The sequence below is a fragment of the Mercenaria mercenaria genome, chromosome 10 (genome assembly GCF_021730395.1).
Source record: "Mercenaria mercenaria strain notata chromosome 10, MADL_Memer_1, whole genome shotgun sequence".
In the NCBI taxonomy this organism is placed as follows: Eukaryota; Metazoa; Mollusca; class Bivalvia; order Venerida; family Veneridae; genus Mercenaria; species Mercenaria mercenaria.
In genome coordinates, this window is record NC_069370.1 from 17,013,220 (window position 1) to 17,034,732 (window position 21,513).

At 35.0% G+C, this 21,513-nt stretch overlaps 1 protein-coding gene across 1 annotated transcript in view; it reads left to right on the forward strand.

The window, feature by feature from the left end:
* Window positions 1–21,513, forward strand: part of LOC123559751 (solute carrier family 49 member 4 homolog) — a 57,530-nt gene that overhangs the window by 10,854 nt on the left and 25,163 nt on the right. The window contains exons 7-13 of the mRNA XM_053516783.1: window positions 2,183–2,243; window positions 2,681–2,748; window positions 6,116–6,163; window positions 12,395–12,524; window positions 12,820–12,928; window positions 15,160–15,227; window positions 18,597–18,715. Of these exons, the coding sequence (XP_053372758.1) occupies window positions 2,183–2,243; window positions 2,681–2,748; window positions 6,116–6,163; window positions 12,395–12,524; window positions 12,820–12,928; window positions 15,160–15,227; window positions 18,597–18,715 (603 nt within the window). The remainder of the gene's footprint in view (window positions 1–2,182; window positions 2,244–2,680; window positions 2,749–6,115; window positions 6,164–12,394; window positions 12,525–12,819; window positions 12,929–15,159; window positions 15,228–18,596; window positions 18,716–21,513) is intronic.

Sequence of the window (21,513 nt, forward strand, 5' to 3'; positions counted from 1 at the left end):
TTTTCATGGGGTCTGTATGAAAGTTGGTCTGAATGTTCATCTTGATGATATCTAGGTCAAGTTCGAAACGGGGTCACGTGCCTTCAAAAACTAGGTAAGTAGGTCAGATAATAGAAAAACCTTGTGACCTCTCTAAAGGCCATACTTTTCACGGAATCTGTATGAAAGTTGGTCTGAATGTTCATCTTGATGATATCTAGGTCAAGTTCGAAACTGGGTCACGTGCGATCAAAAACTAGGTCAGTAGGTCTAAAAATAGAAAAACCTTGTGACCTCTCTAGAGGCCATATATTTCATGAGATCTTCATGAAAATTGGTGAGAATGTTCACCTTGATGATATCTAGGTCAAGTTCGAAAGTGGATCATGTGCCTTCAAAAACTAGGTCAGTAGGTCAAATAATGGAAAAACCTTGTGACCTCTCTAGAGGCCATATTTTTCATGGGGTCTGTATGAAAGTTGGTCTGAATGTTCATCTTGATGATATCTAGGTCAAGTTCGAAAGTGGGTCACGTGCCATCAAAAACTAGGTCAGTAGGTCAAATAATAGAAAAACCTTGTGACCTCTCTAAAGGCCATATTTTTCGTGGGATCTGTATGAAAGTTGGTCTGAATGTTCATCTTGATGATATCTAGGTCAGGTTTGAAACAGGGTCATGTGCGGTCAAAAACTAGGTCAGTAGTTCTAAAAATAGAGAAACCTTGTGACCTCTCTAGAGGCCATACTTGTGAATGGATCTCCATAAAAATTGGTGAGAGTGTTCATCTTGATGATATCTAGGTCAAGTTCGAAAGTGGGTCACGTGCCTTCAAAAAGTAGGTCAGTAGGTCAAATAATGAAAAAACGTTGTGACCTCTCTAGAGGCCATTTTTTCATGTGATCTGTATGATAGTTAGTCTGAATGTTTATCTTGATGATATATAGGTCAAGTTTGAAACTGGGTCAACTGCAATCAAAAACTAGGTCAGTAGGTCTTGAAATAGAGAAACCTTGTGACCTCTCTAGAGGCCATACCCTTGAATAGATCTTCATGAAAATTGGTAAGAATGTTCACCTTGATGATATCTAGGTCAAGTTTGAAACTGGGTCACGTGCCCTAAAAAACTAGGTCAGTAGGTCAAATAATAAAAAAACCTTGTGACCTCTCTAGAGGCCATACTTTTCATGGGATCTGTATGAAAGTTGGTCTGAATGTTTATCAAGATGATATCTAGGTCAAGTTTGAAACTCGGTCAACTGAGGTCACAAACTAGGTCAGTAGGTCTAAAATTAGAAAAATCTTTTGACCTCTCTAGAGGCCATATTTTTCAATGGATCTTCATGAAAATTGATCTTAATGTTCACCTTGATGATATCTAGGTCAGTTTCAAAACTAGGCCAGTAGGTATAAAAATAGAAAAACCTTGTGACCTCTCTAGAGGCCATACTTTTCATGAGATCTTCATGAAAATTAGTGAGAATGTTCACCTTGATGATATCTAGCTTAAGTTCAAAACAAGGTCATGACCTTCGAAAACTAGGTAAATAGGTCAAATAATAGAAAAACCTTGTGACCTCTCTACCAGAGACCATATTTTTCAATGGATCTTCATGAAAATTGGTCAGAACTTTTATCATGATAATATCTAGGTCAAGTTCAAAACTGGGTCACATGAGCTCAAAAACTAGGTCACTAAGTCAAATAATAGAAAAAACGACGTCATACTCAAAACTGGGTCATGTGGGAAGAGGTGAGCGATTCAGGACCATCATGGTCCTCTTGTTTGTTTTTTTGATAATTAAAAAAACAGGAACCATTTAGATGCCATCGGGTCAACTTCTTAGTTACTAAAAATAGCTTTTTTAGCTTGAGACATCAGAAAAGTTGTTTCCGGTTTATGACTTTATTTACAATTGATATGCTGTCAGAATTAGCTTTAGATTGTATTTGGGGTTGCTGTTACTAGAAATAGAAAAAATATTTCCGCTCAATAGTTAGGAATGAGATATTGCAATGGAACTATGAATTTACTTTGCTTAATAGGAAAGAAAGGATGGGTTATTGTTTTTTTGGCCTCTAGAGTCAAGGTCACTTTAAGTCAAAGTCAGTGTTACTAAAAATAGGACAACTTACAACTTATTTATTTGTGGTAAGCATGCACTTGCAGAATTAAGGATTAAAGAAGAAAACTTTTCTTTACAGGTCCTTACCTTGTACCTGTACAGAAGCTACACAAGAATAACACAGTGGCACTGAATTCTAGGTATACTGTAATTGGCTTTTGTTCCTTCTTAAAGTATTAATATTCATGGGGGAACCATTTATTTAAAGTCACAAATATGATGTTGTACCAAACGCATGAATTAAATTAACTGTACAAAATGCCATAATAGATTTTATCTTTTTCTATAAAATATGAAATTCACTAATTCATTTCACCACACATTAGGCAGTTTGCCAAAACCACAAAATTTTATGAAAAAGAAATGGAATAATGTCAAAGTTAACTTGCATTTTTGTTTTTCAATTTTGCTTCTTTTGGAGTGAAAGAAATGATTGTAAACATTTTATACAAATATAAATAAAGTTTATAGCAATGTGTTCAGAAAAAACTATTTGTAGCTATAACTAACAAATTTACTTTTAATGACCCTTTCCATTCTTACATTGCATAAATTTTGTAATGTTTTTAATTTTCAGTCTACAGATTTTCAGTATTGGTGAAAGTTTATCATCAGCATCAAACTCATCAAACAGTTCATCCGCAGGTAATTATAAATTAGTTATATATCGCAAATGAATATCTGAAATGATTCATACTTTCTGTGTTAAAATGGCATACTGTTATGGCTGTTTTTGCTTTAAAATAATAGCTGATTTATTATTACATTTACATGCTCAATTATAAAGACTGTAAGGCTATAATGGAAGCTTAAATATCAATGTTTTTCAATAATGACCTTCAATTTTCATAATAATTATTGAGTTTGTGTCATAATTCTGAAGTATAGAGATTATGCATGTTTTTTCATGTTTTAAAATCTGTCGAATCCTGAAAGATTGGTTTGTGCCCGAGTCCAGTAGTTCAGGGGTACCAAAGTAACTCAAAGGATGCTGATGATGTTTTAAAATGAAATGAAAATGTGCTAATGCTATTCTAGCATAAAAGTCGTAAAAGCCAATAAATGAATATATTGTTCCTCAATGTCATTAAATTTCCATGAAATGCGGGTGAATGTCTGAGTGTTATTTTATCACTCTGACTTCATTTCTTTTTGAATCATCTGTTTGGGGCCATACTAGACATAGAGAATCATTCTACAGAAGGTGGCATTTATCAAAACATCTGTTTATAAATTATGTTGTAAATTTTTACCATATTGAATACTTTATAAAGAAAAAATAAATTACCACAGTAACAAAAATGTGTTGTCAGATTCCTAAAAACTGTTAAGATATCTTTGTCAGCATAAAAGCAATATGCTTTTGAAAGCCTATGAGATAACGTTTGTTTCTTTGCACAGGGAATAATTATTTATTACTTGTTTCTAGAATATGATATTTATACCCCCACCAAACATGTTTGAGGGGGGTATATAGGAGTCAGTTTTGTCGCGTCCCGTCGCGTCGCGTCCCGTCCCGTCCCGAAATCTATTATCTCAGTTATTACCAAATGGATTTGATTCAAACTTAAAATACATGTTCCACCTTATCACCCACATCATGTGACACAAGGTGCATAACTCTTGACACCAAGTTTTCATGAATTATGTCCCCTTTTACTTAGAATTTAAGGTTAATTTTGTTGTATTTTCACTATATCTCAGTTATTACTAAATGGATTTGATTCAAACTTAAAATAGATGTTCCACCTCATCACCCACATCATGTGACATAAGGTGCATAACTCTGACACCATTTTTTTTATGAATTATGCCCTTTTTTACTAAGAATTTAAGGTTGATTTTGATGTATTTTCACTTTATCTCAGTTACTACTAAAAGGATTTGATTCAAACTTAAAATAGATGTTCCACCTCATCACCCACATCATGTGCCCACATCATGTGACACAAGGTGCATAACTCTGACACCAAGTTTTCATGAATTATGTCCCCTTTTACTTAGAATTTAAGGTTAATTTTGTTGTATTTTCACTATATCTCAGTTATTACTAAATGGATTTGATTCAAACTTAAAATAGTTGTTCCACCTCATCACCCAGATGATGTGACATAAGATGCTTAACTCTGACGTAAATGTTTTATGAATTATGTCCCCTTTTACTTTAAATTTAAGGTTGATTTTGATGTATTTTCACTATATCTCAATTATTACTAAAAGGATTTGATTCAAACTTAAAATAGATGTTCCACCTCATCACCCACATCATGTGACACAAGGTGCATAACTCTGACACCAATTTTTCATGAATTATGCCCCTTTTTACTTAGAATTTAAGGTTAATTTTGATGTATTTTCACTATATCTCAATTACTACTGAATGGATTTGATTCAGACTTAAAATAGATGTTCCACCTCATCACCCACATCATGTGACACAAGGTGCATAACTCTGACACTATTTTTCTTGAATTGTGTCCCCTTTTACCTAGAATTTAAGGTTAATTTTGATGTATTTTCACTATATCTTATTCTGATTGGCTTAGAGCCAAAGGGAAGTAACCTTTTTTTAACCTTTGTACTGAGTTTCTTCCCCTTAAATTCCAGGAATTAGTCTATTTTTAGAAATCCTATTTTTAGATTTTCAATATTTCAGGTATTTTTCTAACTTTTTTATTATAAGTCCTATGTAAAAAGTAAAAACATTTTTCCGTGGTAACATGGGTCGGTAAGACACTTTTTTGTATTCACTTTTAGTGTATCTCTAATATTAGAGATTTAATATATTTACTAGTATTACTATACTAGTATTATACTAGTATTACTTATATGTGGAAGCCCAGGATGAAATACTCCAAAGTATTTTTAAGATTCCTTATGGTTGCCATTCTTCTGTGACAAGACCGTATGGTGGGGGTATGAGTCACTCTTCTTTGTGACCAGAACTTTTTTTAATGAGCTATGTGATGGTATGTCTTGGTTTTAGGCTCACCTGAACTTCTTTTTTAGCATGTTTTTAGCTATTATAACATGAGGAATGGAAAAATTGGTTCTCATGGTCCGTACCCTATCGGTACCCTTTTAGCTCTGGTCCTAGAATATACGTTGATTTTTTCTTTCAATATTATTATTTGTTTGTTTCTTAATTGAGTCTGTTCTTTTGGTTCATTGTTCCTTAGCCTCCTTACAATTGATTTGTTTTTTTCTCTAGAATTTTGTGTGCTCCAGCAAAATTCAGTCAGAAACATTACTCTTGAATGAATTTTAATGAAAATTAGCTTCTGATGTTCCCCAATCAAAATTCAAAATCAAACGTCTTTGAAGTGTTGTTCCAGAATGTTTTTTTATTTTTGTATATTAGAATAATGAAATTGTTTATTTTCATAAAATATGTTTTTTGTTTCCATATGAGTCAGTGATTGCTTCCTAACACTAAATTTATGTTGTTATTTTCTCTAAATATGTCAGGGGAGACAGTTATGAGATTTGTAAAATTGTATGTTCAATTTTATATAAATTAACAACATCTATCTCCTCGTACAAATAATTTCTAATAAAAATTGTTATAGTGATGAAGTTGTTCTTTTAATCTTTAGTATTGGAAAAATGATTGTTTAAAATTTTCATGAATGTTATTCCGTGGTTATGGCCTCATGACCCCCAACATGCAAATTATGTATCCAAAGGTGGGGAGACATCTTTGGAGTTTGTATTTTCATGCATCCTTTAGTTTAAGACTCTCCTTACAATTAAGTTTTGATCAGTATATGTGCATAGAATTTTCTTAAACAGTTTGTGAAATCACTGAGTCTTGTTACTTTTCACATGGTTATTCACGTGGTTATGTCTCATGACAAACGTGAAATATTATCGGTGGGGACAGACCATCCTTGCATGTTTGTTTTTCCATGCATCCTTTAGTTTATGACTCTTTACATTCACAGTTTGCCATCAGTAACTGTGACGTTGAATATTTTCACAGTTTGATTGAGTAGGACCGTCATGTTTGCAGATACTTGCGAAGAACAGATAAGCACCGTTACAGAATCCAGGGACACTGGTTAGATTCACTGTCTGCCATTATATTTACTGAAATACTGCTCCTAAAATTTAATGATGCTTTATCCCAAAACAAATGAATTCTTGAACAAAACATTTCTGTGTTTCCAGTGATGAATTTATAGGTTAAGAGGTTATGCTGTGTTTGAAATAGCCAATATTTCGTTTGATATTTTTCGAGTATTAGGACTTGCTTTCTGTCGTGTTATTTGTGTTGCATATGTTGTCTTGCTTATTGTTAGCATCTCTTTCCTCTTTCTCCTCACTCCCCCTATTGCCCCCTCCCATTGCTTATCCCTTGTTTAGCATCCCCTTTCTCGTCTTTCTAAGTATTTCTGCCTCCCTTATTTTGGTTGCCCATCCAGTTGTTCCATTGTTGATTGTTTCTGTTTTTGAGTAGTGGTTTGTTTTGGAGTGTGCCCTACGTTTGATAACTTGTTGGCTGATCCTAAGTTGTAATGTTTTTCTGCTTTTTACCTAGTTCCCTTTGTGTTTTTTTGGGTCTGTGTGTAAGGATTGATTCACTTTTCTTTGTCTTGTTCCCCGTTCCTATTTATGTAAAGTAGTACCTTGTGTCCGCTGATCCTTGTCCTCTTGTACTGTGTTCCCATCTGTGACTTTCTTTTGAGTCACTGTATTAAGTGACAAGTGAATTCCCTTTGATGATCAGGTCCTGTTCGCACGTCCTGTCCCGTCGTACCGTCGAAAACCTTTCGTGACCCTCTAGAGGCCTCCATTTTCATGGGATCTTTATGAAAGTTGGTCAGATGTTCACCTTGATGATATCTGGTCAGTTGAAATGGGTCATGTGCTCAACTGGTCACAAAATAGAAAACTTGTGACTTTGAGCAATCAGACTCGGGTCAGAATGTCACGATGATATCGTCAAGTTGATGGGTCACGTCGTCAAAAACTTCTGTTAATGAAAACCCACTCTAGAGGCCATTTTTCATGGATCTTCATGAAATTGGTCAGAATGTTCACTTGATGATATCTAGGTCAAGTTCGAAACTGGGTCAGTGCGGTCAAAAACTAGGTCAGTAGGTCTAAAAATAGAAAAACCTTGTGACCTCTCTAGAGGCCATATTTTCAATGGATCTTCATGAAAATTGGTCAGAATGTTCAGCTTGATGATATCTAGGTCAAGTTCGAAACTGGGTCATGTGCGGTCAAAAACTAGGTCAGTAGGTCTAAAAATAGAAAACCTTGTGACCTCTCTAGAGGCCATATTTTTCAATGGATCTTCATGAAATTGGTCAGAATGTTCACCTTGATGATATCTAGGTCAAGTTCGAAACTGGGTCACGTTTCGGTCAAAAACTAGGTCAGTAGGTCTAAAAATAGAAAAACCTTGTGACCTCTCTAGAGGCCATATTTTTCAATGGATCTTCATGAAAATTGGTCAGAATGTTCACCTTGATGATATCTAGGTCAAGTTCGAAACTGGGTCACGTGGGTCAAAAACTAGGTCAGTAGGTCTAAAAATAGAAAAACCTTGTGACCTCTCTAGAGGCCATATTTTCATGATCTCATGAAATTGGTCAGAATGTTCATTGATGATATCTAGGTCAGTTCGAAACTGGTCAGTGGGTCAAAACTAGGTCAGTAGGTCTGAAAATAGAAAACCTTGTGACCTCTTAGAGGCCTTTTTCAATGGATTCAGAAAATGGTAGATGTTCACTTGATGATATCTAGGTCAAGTTCGAAACTGGGTCATGGGTAAGAAATAGTCAGTAGTCAAAAATAGAAAAACCTTGTGACCTCTCTAGAGGCCATATTTTTCACGAGATCTTCATGAAAATTGGTGAGAATGTTCAGCTTGATGATATCTAGGTCAAATTTAAAAGTGGGTCACGTGCCTCCAAAAACTAGGTCATTAGGTCAAATAATAGAAAAACCTTGTAACCTCTCTAGAGGCCATATTTTTCAATGGATCTTCATGAAAATTGGTCAGAATTTTTTATCTTGATGATATCTAGGTCACTTGTGCTCAAAAACTAGGTCACTATGTCAAATAATAGAAATAACGACGTCATACTCAGTTCAACACTGGGTCATGTGGGGATAGGTGAGCGATTCAGGACCATCATGGTCCTCTTGTTTATGCCCCCGAAGGGAAGCATGTTAGTTTTCAACTGTCCATCCATTCGTTCGTTCGTCACAATGTTAACTTTTTGCATGAAGGCACTTTACTCGCGAACCACTGCACCCGGGACCTTCAGACTTCACATACTGATAGTACTTATTGAGTACACGACCCCTATTGACTTTGGGGTCACCAGGTCAAAGGTCAAGGTCACCAGGTCAAAGGTCAAGGCGCTGCGGGGGCATTTGTCACCATTAGTGACAGCTCTTGTTAAGAAAATAAAATAGGGAACTATTATTGAAATATCATATGAGAAGCTTAAATATTTTGTTTGTTCTTTCGTATTTTAAGAAGTCTGAGGTTGTCCTAAAAGTTATGTGACAATTTAGAACCTCCATGACAGCAAAATTTGTGCTTTAATGGGTCATGTGACTGTGTTAGGTATGAGAATGCATGTATCCAGTTCTTTTGAACATCTTTAGAGGAATTTCAATAGTTTTTCAAAAATGTAAGTGATATGCGGTTTATTGAAACTTACCAACTTACATCAATTCTTCAGCCATTTTAATGGTCTATCTAGCTCGATGTTATTGTTTAGACACAATGCAAAAATATAGAACTAAGTATTGAATTATTGATGTTTGCACTTTTCCAGAGACTTACCCTTGTCCATTTGTCCTGTCCATCAATCGACTGTAAAAGCACATATTTTCGCTGGGTCAGAAATTTGCAAGTTTGCGCGGTTTAATATTCATGATATTGTAAAACTGGTATCCTGCTTGAATTTGAATTATAGTTTTGGTGAATATTTACGTGAGGATTAATTTTTCCGAGATGTAGGGTCTCGCATATATAGCGAAATTTAAATCGCCATAGAAATTTCTGCTTTTACAGTATCTGAGTAAGTGTTGAGGATACCTAAAGTATTTGACCTGAAATCCTGATACTGTGAAATCATTATTATTCGTGGTGGATTAATTTTTGTGGATTTCGTGGTTGAGTTCAACCACAAATTTAAGTCCCAACGAACAAATTATGCCCACGATAATTTTTAATTGTACGCAAAGTCGCCAAAAAAGACACCATAGCCATTCGATCTGATTCGTAGTTGTATGCATGCGGTAGTACTAACCTGCAGCTTTCGTGTAGTTTATGGAGACTCCATCAACGATAAACAGAAGTATGCGTGGAAACAAAACCGACTATTTCATTTAGAAATGTACCCGTGGTTTGTTTATGACATGTTTGTCAAAGTGAAAGTAGATACTAAATATAGAAGTTTGACGTAGCGCCACGTGCCAACTACACTATAATACGGCTGTTATATGATTTTTTTCGGCCCCGCTATGCAATGTTTATACACTAGCCTTTATTTTTGCTGACATGTAGTAAAAAACTACGACTTTGGAACTATTAAATATTACAAATTAATTGTAAGATTTGTATCCAGTGCATTAATACCTAATTCACATTACACGTTTCTCTGCAGGAAATAACACATGCACAAGTTCAACAGCTTGTAATTTTAGATGCAGACGCGCATTCATTTTGCCAAAAAAAAAGTCGGACCAGTTTATAATAGTTTATGTAAGAATTATTATGGTTATACTAGCACTACATTATTTAAATCTATAATGGTGTGTTTTGATTTGCAGTATAATAAATAGTTCTTGTTTAAAACACGATCAGATGTTGTTTCGATTATGAATGCTAATTGTGCAAGGTGCTACGGTTTTGACACTTTTTAATTGGCGCCAACTTTTCTCATTGAATATTTCACAGTTTTAAAAAGTTTTGCAAATTAGGGGTCGTATAAATATAGATAACGCAGTCTTTAATTGGCACATGATCACTCGCTAAATTCCCGCGGCGTTGATTGCAAATTCGGTAACCATGGTAGCGCTGTTTGACACGTGTAGGTTTCACCTGTAAGGGCAGAAGTACTAGTAGATCTATTCCTGTGGAAATTATGATTTTTTCTTTTTCAAAAAAACGAAAATCCACGAATTTACGTCCCCACGAAACAGCCGTTTTGGTCAAAACCACGAAATTTCGTGCCGACGAAATTACATGATTTCACAGTACATTAGAAAATTGTTATATAGCTCACGAAGCTGTTAATCTGGTATTTTTGCTGGAATTTCACTCAGACAGACCAGAGTTATGGCCCTTGACTTGGTAAAATATGCATAAAGGATTTAAAAGTTTGTGTTGCACTTGTCTCAAAAAGTATTTTAACTAGAGTCATAAAACATATAAGATAATTTTTCAGGATATGAAGTTTTGCACCTGGGTTTTGTTTGTGAATATAGTCAGCAAGCCAAAGTATGTCCCTTGACTTAGTCAGAAAGATACATAATGGGTCTGAAAGTTTGTGTCACACATATCTTGAAAAGTATTTCATCCAGTCGTGAAACTTTATTGGCCTAACTAAACTAAAGGAACCAGCTTGGGAGCCATCTGGTCTAGTCGCGTAATGGCTGCCAGGTATTTGAACACTAATTTTTCACTTGGCATGGCAACAGAGGTCTAAATTAAAGCTAGTTTCTGTTTAAATTTCATTGTGGATGTATTTGTGACATTTTGGTAGGAAAGATGGGAGAGCAGGTTGTATTTGGTGAAGTGAATCTCAATTGTAGTATGAGTAGTACTTCCAGGTCACAGCAGTGTGATTTTGATGTCAGTTTACAGTAAGCAAATGTGACTAGAGAAATCTCTCTTAGAAGATACATTAACCCTACTTTTCTCTTCATTTTATATCAGTTTTATCATAACTCTTTAAAATGAGGTAAGGATTTGTTCTCTGAAATGGGTCTAGCTATGTTTGGTAGCTCTTTAAAAAGTGTCGGTTTTATATAGAATATATAGGGAAAACTATTTAACTGGTTGTGACCTATAAGAAAATGTGGGCAAAAATTGAGATTTGTCCAGATATTGATATAAATGGACTAGTTTGTCAGATTTTGTTAAAAAATGAGCATTTCATTGAAATTTTGCTGCAAAAAATGCTAAAAACCAAAAAAATCACATTTTCACTGTTTTTGGTGTATTTAAAAAAAAAAAAATGCACATTTACACTCTAAATTTTGCCTATATATACCTTTTAGAGGAGACATTTGGTATATTTCAAAGTGTTAGTGTGTAATTTGCATGCAAATTATAGTGAAAATTTATGATATAGGGCAAAAACCACCTCTGGCTAGAAGAACTGGTTAAAGAATATGTTGCAACATCAATTTTGAAGGAAAATTGGCGCAGGGACCCGCATTACTGAAAATGCCATAAAAGCTTGAAAACTAATCTAATCAAGCTGAAACTTGGTATTTTTCATGCAAATATGTTACTGGTACTATACAAATGAAATTGAGACTATTGCAGAAAAACAGTTTGAATGTTGTTCAGCTTATGAAGTTGTGCACCTGGCATTTTATAAGCTTGACTGTTCAATGAATAGTTAAGCAATGGGACTCACCCATGCGTTAGCGTCCCATTTTGGTTAAGTTTTTGTATGTAAGCTAGTATCTCAGTAACACTTGTGGGAATGGATTGAAGCGTCGCACACTTATTCACTGTAATACATTGCCTTGCATTGCACAAGTTCCATAACTCTATTTTGCAGTTTTACAAAATTATGCCCCCTTTTTGACATAGCAGTTTTTGGTTAAGTTTTTGTATGTAAGGCTGGTAATATAATTTTCAGTACCCACTAATGGGAATGGATTGAAACACACTTGTTCACTGTGATGAGCTGACATGCATGTAACAGGTTCCATAACTCTTTTTTGAATTTTTACCGAATTTTGCCCTGTTTTCACCTTTCATTTTAATTCAATAGACAAGTCTGTTCCAAGTTGAGTGTTGCTCACAGTCCTCCGACAGCTCATGTTTTGTATTTACACTCCTCACCTTCTGAACCAACAAAAGAATATTTTTTCACTCTTTCAGATTCTTTCATTTTGTGTTTTTTTACGATGATTTGTATCATTCATATCCCGTCGTCCATAACAAACCGAGGTAATATGAAAGTTTATTTAGTTATTCATTGTCAATAAGTAAATATAACAATATGGCGACAGGAATTGGGGTCACCAGTGGCATATGGATGCACACATCTAGTATATTTGTAATTTTTTTTTTTATTTTTAGCATTTGGTGTGTCAGCATTATGTTTTTTGTTGTTCTTCACATATTTCCCCTCGAAACCGCCGTTACCTCCAAGCCCCACGGCATCCATGGTCAGGCTCGACTTTAAAGTCGGTGTTATCAAGTTAGCAAGGTAAAGTGTGTGAATTTGATTCTTTTTTATTTGTTTAACAATTTTATGAAAAGACAAGAAAAATTGTTTAAAATCCAGCAAAACAAAGATACAAAAAGAATTTGATTATCTTGATTCAGTTTATATTTATTATCTAAAATGAAAAAAAAAAACCAGCAAAAATCTCAGTTTCTGAATGATGGAGGTGTTTTCATAAAGCATAATACATTTAATGTGAAAGTTTCCATAACAGTTTGCAGTTTTATGTAAAGCGTATGTTTTTTGATGTTATTCATTGTAAAATTTTGATTTTCAGAAACCGGACGTTTTGGTTGATATGCTTTATTTATGGGTTATCTATGGGCATACTTGGTTGTTTTAATGGTGTGTTAGATGTAAATCTCAAAGATCATGACATATCACAGGTATGAGGAATCCTTACCAGGGTTCAAATTTAGACAAGCATACAAGCTAAATGCTAGTGGAATTTGAGAATAGCTAGTGGGCTTGGAATGTACTAGCTAATTTCAGCTAGTCAATAATACACCAAGCAAATGTCTTCAAAGCTTGAATAAAGTTGGTTCTGCAGGTATACATTTTTCTGCATGAAAGGAATGTTATCATTTTTCAGCTAACCTGTCACATAGTGACAAGGTGAGCTTTTGTGATCACGCAGCGTCTGCCGTCTGTGCGTGCGTGCGTAAACTTTTGCTTGTGACCACTCTAGAGGTCACATTTTTCACGGGATCTTTATGAAAGTTGGTCAGAATGTTCAACTTGGTGATATCTAGGTCAAGTTCGAAACTGGGTCACGTGCGGTCAAAAACTAGGTCAGTAGGTCTAAAAATAGAAAAACCTTGTGACCTCTCTAGAGGCCATATATTTCACAAGATCTTCATGAAAATTGGTCAGAACGTTCATCTTGATGATATCTAGGTCAAGTTCGAAATTGGGTCAGGTGCCTTCAAAAACTAGGTCAGTAGGTCAGATAATAGAAAAACCTTGTGACCTCTCTAAAGGCCATATTTTTCATGGGATCTGTATGAAAGTTGGTCTGAATGTTCATATTGATGATATCTAGGTCAAGTTTGAAACTGGGTCACGTGCGGTCAAAAACTAGGTCAGTAGGTCTAAAAATAGAAAAACCTTGTGACCTCTCTAGAGGCCATATATTTCATGAGATCTTATGAAAATTGGTCAGAATGTTCACCTTGATGATATCTAGGTCAAATTCGAAAGTGGGTCACGTGCCATCAAAAACTAGGTCAGTAGGTCAAATAATAGAAAAACCTTGTGACCTCTCTAGAGGCCATATCTTTCATGTGATCTGTATGAAAGTTGGTCTGAATGTTCATCTTGATGATATCTAGGTCAAGTTTGAAAGTGGGTCACGTGCCATCAAAAACTAGGTCAGTAGGTCAAATAATAGAAAAACCTTGTGACCTCTCTAAAGGCCATATTTTTCATGGGATCTGTATGAAAGTTGGTCTGAATGTTCATCTTGATAATATCTAGGTTAAGTTTGAAACAGGGTCATGTGCGGTCAAAAACTAGGTCAGTAGGTCTAAAAATAGAAAAACCTTGTGACCTCTCTAGAGGCCATACTTGTGAATGGATCTCCATAAAAATTAGTCAGAATGTTCATCTTGATGACATCTAGGTCAGGTTCGAAATTGGGTCACGTGCCATCAAAAAGTAGGTCAGTAGGTCAAATAATGAAAAAACCATATTTCAATTTTGACAGTACCATAGCGGTTAAAAGGGGTGTTTACCAAAAAGTAAATACTGATTGAATGGTAAACAGTGCAGATCAGACTGCACATACGTGGAGTCTGGCCCCATGATTTTTATGGCTCATTTATTGAAAGAAATACACTTATATTCAAGTACACCATTGTAGAAAATATTGAACAAAACATCTTTAAAAGTATCTTATTACAAATTACTTGTCTCCAGTATTTCCAGAAAATAATTACTAGCTCTACAAGAGAAAACAAAATTTGTGAAATATGTGTTTAAGCATAAATATCTATGACAGTACTTTACATTGAAATAAAAAGAAAATGGTCAGTCTGAGGTTTTAAACATGTCTGTAGTAATATGCATGGAAGTCGGACACCTTACCACTATGACATCATGTTGTCGGTCAACTATATAGGTTATTTTAGCAATATTTATAGGTTATAAATTTTGCATCGGGAAATATGCATGAGTTCTTCAGTGGAAATATTGCGCGACTTTAGGAGCGCAATATTCTTCCACTGAAGAACGAGTGCATATTTTCCGATGCAAAGATAATAACCTTTTTATTACATACGCATCCACAAGTATAAATATAATGTGAATATCATAAATTTGCAAATAGCCTGAAAATGATTGACAACACTGAACAAAATAGAAAAAAAAATAGTGCAACAACACACATGGAATTACGTCACGCACACAATATGAAATTCAGGCGTCAGTGTATGGAAAAATATTGACCTTTCCGGTTCCAGTGTAACTTAATGGAGAATAGAAATGAGTATGTAATAAAGATGTTTTCAGGATATAAATATCTCTTTAACTAAAACTTTTGAAAATATTGGTGAAAATTAATGAGTGCCAGGTCAGTACTTATGGACAATAATATGTTGCTCTTGTTTATATATTTCAGACGGAAGCAGCATGGCTGGGTTTCTACGGTGTTATTGGTACATGTATTGCCTGTATTGTTGTGGGAAAGTATGATTTGTGTTATATATAGCGGATATTTTTTGGTTTCATTGTAAATATCTTTCACCTGTGAACGCAGCATGAACACCAGATGCAATATTTTCATGAGTGGCATAGCCGGGAGTGAAAATGTAAGATATTGTGTTCATGAGTGAAAGATATTTTGATCATACATGTAAAACAAACATTTTCTTTTTATTTCATGTTTTGACTAAATTTATCCATTTCATAGTTTCACACCAGTGAAAAATATATTTGATATTTTTCACTCTGAAAATACCAGATAAATTTCACTCTAATATTTTGGTAGTTCACTGAAAAATCATGTGATAAGTATGATATATGGGCAGATTGTAATTGTCAAAAAGAAAGAAATAGACTAAGCACATTTCTTAGATGGACAAGAGATCAGATTTCTGTCAGGAGATACATTTTGTGAAAGCCATTTGAGATACATGGAAAGATAGCTGTAAACTAAATAGTTTTACATGGATTTAAGATTTCAGTGATTCATTCTGAATATGGTATCTGGTGTCCATAGGTAGTTTGTTCTAATATTGGTCTGGACATCTTATTTTAGACTTGTGACAGAAATTGAGAAAAATGTATTAACATATTGCTTTGATTACTAAGTGCCGGGCCCATACTCTTTGCTGCACTATTACTTACTGCAAAGATGTTTTAAAGAATTAATTCTTGTCAAATTGCAATTTTGTGTAATGCTTATAGAGCAAAGTCACAATCAGCCCCATTATTAGTCAGTATCTACAACATGTTATGATAGCACAGTGTTTGATATCCTTTGCCAGAGGCTATATCCATTTAAAAGTGAACTGCAAGCATCATGTGCAGATACTCGAACCCTACAGAAATATTGTTGGAACCTCATTTTATTATTATACCTCCAGATACAAAGTATATGAGGGTTATATTTGGGTCACACATGTCTTTTTGTGCCCCCCCCCCCACCCCCATGAGTGGTAGGGGCATATAGATTTGGTCTTGTCTGTGCATCCGTCTGTCCGTCCGAAGTTCGTGACGCGCCTAGCTCAAAAAGTATTTGATATAAATTGATGAAACTTTGCTTGAGTCTTCATCATGATATGAACTTGCGCACCTCCTATTTTTCGTCTGGCTCCGCCCCCCTATTTTCAGAGTTATGGCCCCTGAAATAGTCAAAAATGCCTTTTTCACCTTGTGACATGCCTAGCTCAAAAGTATTTGATATAGATTCATGAAACTTTGCATGAGTCTTAATCATGATATGAACTTGCGCACCTTCTATTTTTCATTTTGGTCCGCCCCCCCTGTTTCCAGAGTTATGGCCCCTGAAATAGTCAAAAATGCACATTTTCACCTTGTGATGCACCTAGCTCAAAAAGTATTTAATATAAATGGTTGAAATCTTGCATAAGTCTTTATCATGATATAAACTTGCACAACTCTTGTTTTTTGGCAGGCTCCACCCTCTATTTTTAAAGTTATGGCCCCTGAAATAGTCAAAAATGCACATTTTCACCATGTGATGCACCTAGCTCTAAAAGTATTTGATATAAATTGATGAAACCTTGCTTGAGTCTTTATCATGATATGAACTTGCGCACCTCTTATTTTTCGTCTGGCTCTGCCCCCTATTTTCAGAGTTATGGCCCCCGAAATAGTCAAAAATGCACATTTTCAACTTAGTCAGGCCTAGCGCTCAAAAAGTATTGGATATAGATTCATGAAACCTTGCATGAGTCTTAATCATGATATGAACTTGCGCACCTTCTATTTTTCATTTTGGTCCGCCCCCTATTTTCAGAGTTATGGCCCCTGAAATAGTCAAAAATGCACATTTTCACCTTGTGATGCACCTAGCCCAAAAAGTATGTAATATAATGGTTGAAAACTTGCATAAGTCTTTATCATGATATAAACTTGCACACCTCTTATTTTTGGCTGGCTCCACTCCCTATTTTTAGTTATGGCCCCTGAAATACTAAAAAAATGCACATTTTCACATAATTATGTGCCTAGCTCAAAAAGTATTTGATATAAATTCATGAAACCTTGCTTGAGTCTTTATCATGATGTGTCATTGCACACTTAGCATTCTTCCTTAGAATCTTGGCATTTATTACAGGGTTATGGCCCTTGAAATAGCCAAAATAGTGGATTTTTTGTTTGTGATGTGCTTAAAAAGTATATGGCCTAGAATAATGAATCCTTTTCATAAAATGTTTGTTGAGATTATACCCCATTAAGACTGCAAACATTTGAATTATTTCCCCTTATTTGTGACAAATGTACCAGTGGGGGGCACACCCTGTTTCCTACAGACACATTCTAGTTTTCTTTAGTGTCCGGTCCATACCTTTTTTACCTCTTGAAAGGTTTCCATAAAATTTGTACCATTTGGTAACCTCAACAAGAGGACTTGCAGAGTGCACAACCTAGGTCACTAGGTCTAAGGTCAAGGCCACACTTAAAACAAAGGTCAAAAAGCTTAATTTTTATCTGCCCTGTATCTTCTTAACTATACAGAAGACTTTCATACCATTAGCATCAGTTTTTGTTATGAGCAAGATGACATGTGGAGCGACAACCAAGGCCACTAAGTCCAAAGTTCACAACGGGTGGCCAGAAGTTAAAGGGCTGAAAATTTTGTCATCTCCTGGCCTTTAAAATGCAGGGAATCTTTTTATAAAAAATTATTAAATTATTTACTTCATCAGGACAACATGCAGAGCACATAACCCTGGTTACTACGTCCAAGGTCAAGGTCACACCTGAAGGTCAAAGGTCAAATGTCCGCTCAGTGTCATCTAAACCGCTTTTCATAAAAGCATCTCCAATTGTTCCGCTCATGAAGATGATGGGTAGAGCAAATGGTCCAGGTCACTAAGTTGAAACTCTTTGTCACACATAAAGGTCGAAGATCAGCTAGCTTAAATTTGTGTCCACTCCTTATCTTATAAACCACTAGAATGAAATTTCACTTGTTAAACTCACCCGAGGTCATGCAGAGTGTACAACACAGGTCATTAGGTACAAGGTTAAGGTCGCATCAATGGGTCAAAGGTCAAATAGCTTAAATTTATGTCAGTTCCATAACTACTGCAAGGATTTTCATAAAACTAGCATCAGTTGTTAGCTTGTGTACACTAGATTCAGAGTCAAGATCACATTCGAAGGTCAAAGGTCATGATTGTGACATTTTACTTTCCATGTATCAGTGTGGCATCTATGTTTATTAATCACCTTTTGTGATAGCTCTAGTTTAAATTATTTTGAGAAAGCTTGAGGAGGGTGGGGGAGGGCAGGCTATTCTTCTTACATATGAATTTGATTTTTATTAATTGCTTTAGAGTATTCCCTATTATGTTTTTTTTTCAGATGTGCTGATATTTTTGCCAAGCATATGAAGTGGTTTTTGGTTGTTCTCTATATTGCTGGTGGTGGATGTTTTATTGTGTTTGCACTTGCTTTGATCTCTGTTGTACCAGATACTGACGGTAATTATTTGATTATCTAGTCAAATTTATTCATTTTGTTAAATCACTTAGAGATAAATCATTGTGTTATTAGTAAACAAACTCACAAAACATATGCTGCAAGGAGACAGCACCCCATTTATTTCATTGTATTATCACAGAATGTGTGCTGCAAGGAAATGATGCCCCATTAGCCCAAAGTCTTGTGAGACACATTGTTGCCTGTTTGTCATAATATTTACATCAATTTATTTTTTCATATTCATTCATTTGTGCAACTGTCTGTCTGTGTGTCCATCCGTCAGTTAGTAAGTCACTTAATACGGATCAAGAGATACCTTTTTTAGTACTGAAGATTGTTTTTCATGAAACCTGGCTCATAGGAAGAAGACAGTATAAAGAATATGTTCCGTTATCCATGATGCCCATTTATCAGACCATTCTCTGTCATTCAGTCATGAAAGGTTTGTTTAGTTGTTTGCATTTTTAGCTTGACTATTCCAAGAATAGGAAGAGCTATTTGACTCGCCAATTTGTTTTTAGCTCGACTATTCGAAGAATAGTCTAGCACTTCTGCTCACCCTGGCGTTGGCGTCCGCGTCACATCTTGGTTAAAGTTTTGCATGCAAGTACATATGGCTATCATTTAAAGGCATTTAGCTTTGAAAATTATTTTTAGCTTGACTTTTCAAAGAATAGTCTAGCTATTCTACTTACCCTTGCGTTGGCGTCGGCATCGGCGTCACACCTTGGTTAAAGTTTTGCATGCAAGTACATATGGCTATCATTTAAAGGCATATAGCTTTGAAACTTATTTTTTCTTTTTCTAGGTCAATTACCAACCTCACTGGGTCAAGTCCCATAACTCTGGCATGTATTTTGGCCAAATTATGCCCCCTTTTGGACTTAGAAAATCCTGGTTAAAGTTTTGCATGCAAGTTGCTATCTCCAAAAGTAATGCAGATATTGAATTGAAACTTTGGGGTTATAAAACTAGGTGATGGCATCAGGTCCCATACCTCTGACATGCATTTTGGCCAAATAATGCTCCCTTTTGGACTTAGAAAATCCTGGTTAAAGTTTTGCAAGCAAGTATATATAGCTATTACTTTAAGGCATATAACTTTGAAACTTATTTATTCTTTTCTAGGTCAATTACCAACCTCACTAGATCAAGTCCCATACCTCTGACATTAGTAAAGGCCATTTATGGCCGAAATGCCAAATAAAAGAAAAAACTCGCAAAGAATTGATTTTTTGTGTAAGTATTTTACAGGATGTATGTAACAACATATTAAAAGTGTAGGAAAGAAGCATGATGCAAAATGTCTATTTTGGGGTAAAAATGTTAAAAAAATAAATGAAACTGTGGATTTCTGGAATCGACCTATAGCAACAGAATTATGCATCTTAAGAGATCCAAATTTGGCACAACATTAGATTACTATATTGTACAAAACGTAGATTAATTAGAAATTTTGAAAAAAGCAAGATGGCGTCCTAAATCCAATATGGCCGCCATAAAAAACGACATTTAAACCAGAATTATCATTGATTTTATGTCAAATTGTCTCATATCATTGCTTTTACATACAATAAGTTGATTATTGTTATATTCAGCTTAAGATGGAAAACATACTGCCAGAAGATTTAATACGGGTCAATAGTGAAGTATACAGACAAATTTTTTGAGTCATTCAGCAGTAGAAATTGTCCTTCCTTATTTATTAACAAAACATATATGAGTACAAGTATTTGTTTTCTTAGTAGGATCATTTCCCATCTTTTCTTAGTAGGATCATTTCCTATCTGATAATCATGTTTTTGGGAAAAATTACATTGAAATTGTTTACAGTTCTGTTTTCACTAAATAGAAAAATGGCGCGAAATAGATGATAGTTGCATAATGGCGGATTCAAATTGTCCTCAGGTTTTGTTTCATTATTTTCTTTTCAATTCTTGCTGAAATCACATGACAGATCTATGCTTCATCTGTAGGTAGCCTTTTCATAATGAAATAATAACATTACAGAATTTGCCATGTATACTTAGATCATACACCACCTCTACAATCTGCAGTCTCGATCGTTGTTAGCTAATTTTGTAGTTTGAGTGTTTGACTGAAAATATTTTCCCACATCAGACCTAACCTCGACTTTTTATATTTCTTTATTCAGAACTGACAATATTCTTTAAGAAAATGTAAGTTACAGACATTTTACATTTTAAATTGGTCCTGGTGTGTGCTGCGGCCATTGCAAATATGTGAATTTTATATAGAATAAAGAAGAACAGCTATTTAGTGTGTTGTATATGGTTAATTACAGTGATAACTTGATTTCATCATCACACGTGATGTTATATACAATAGTAAAAGGGAACCAACTATTTATTACAGCAAGTACTCATGTTCTTGTTGTAAAATATGTTAAAATTTGGACCTATCAGAAACAAGTTATAGCTGCAATTAAAATACACCTCTGCTAGGTAAGTTAATAAGACAGATTACAATGAAGTCATTTTCTATCCAGCGATTGATGTAAACACATTGAGGATTCAACTTATAATTTATTCAAGTACCTTAAATGAGCTATTGCAGCTACACTGAAATGGCAGATAAATTACATAAAAGAAGATTTGAGACTAAAAAAGAGTTGCAGTATTGTAACTAGGTTTCGAGCTTTACCCTTACAGAAGAAAAAGGCCTGCTGCGTACTCTTGCTGTGTACATACAGCGTATATGATGCGTACATGATGTGTACTGAAATCAATAGTACGCAGGATATACACCGCACATACACCGATAGTACGTTTGTAGT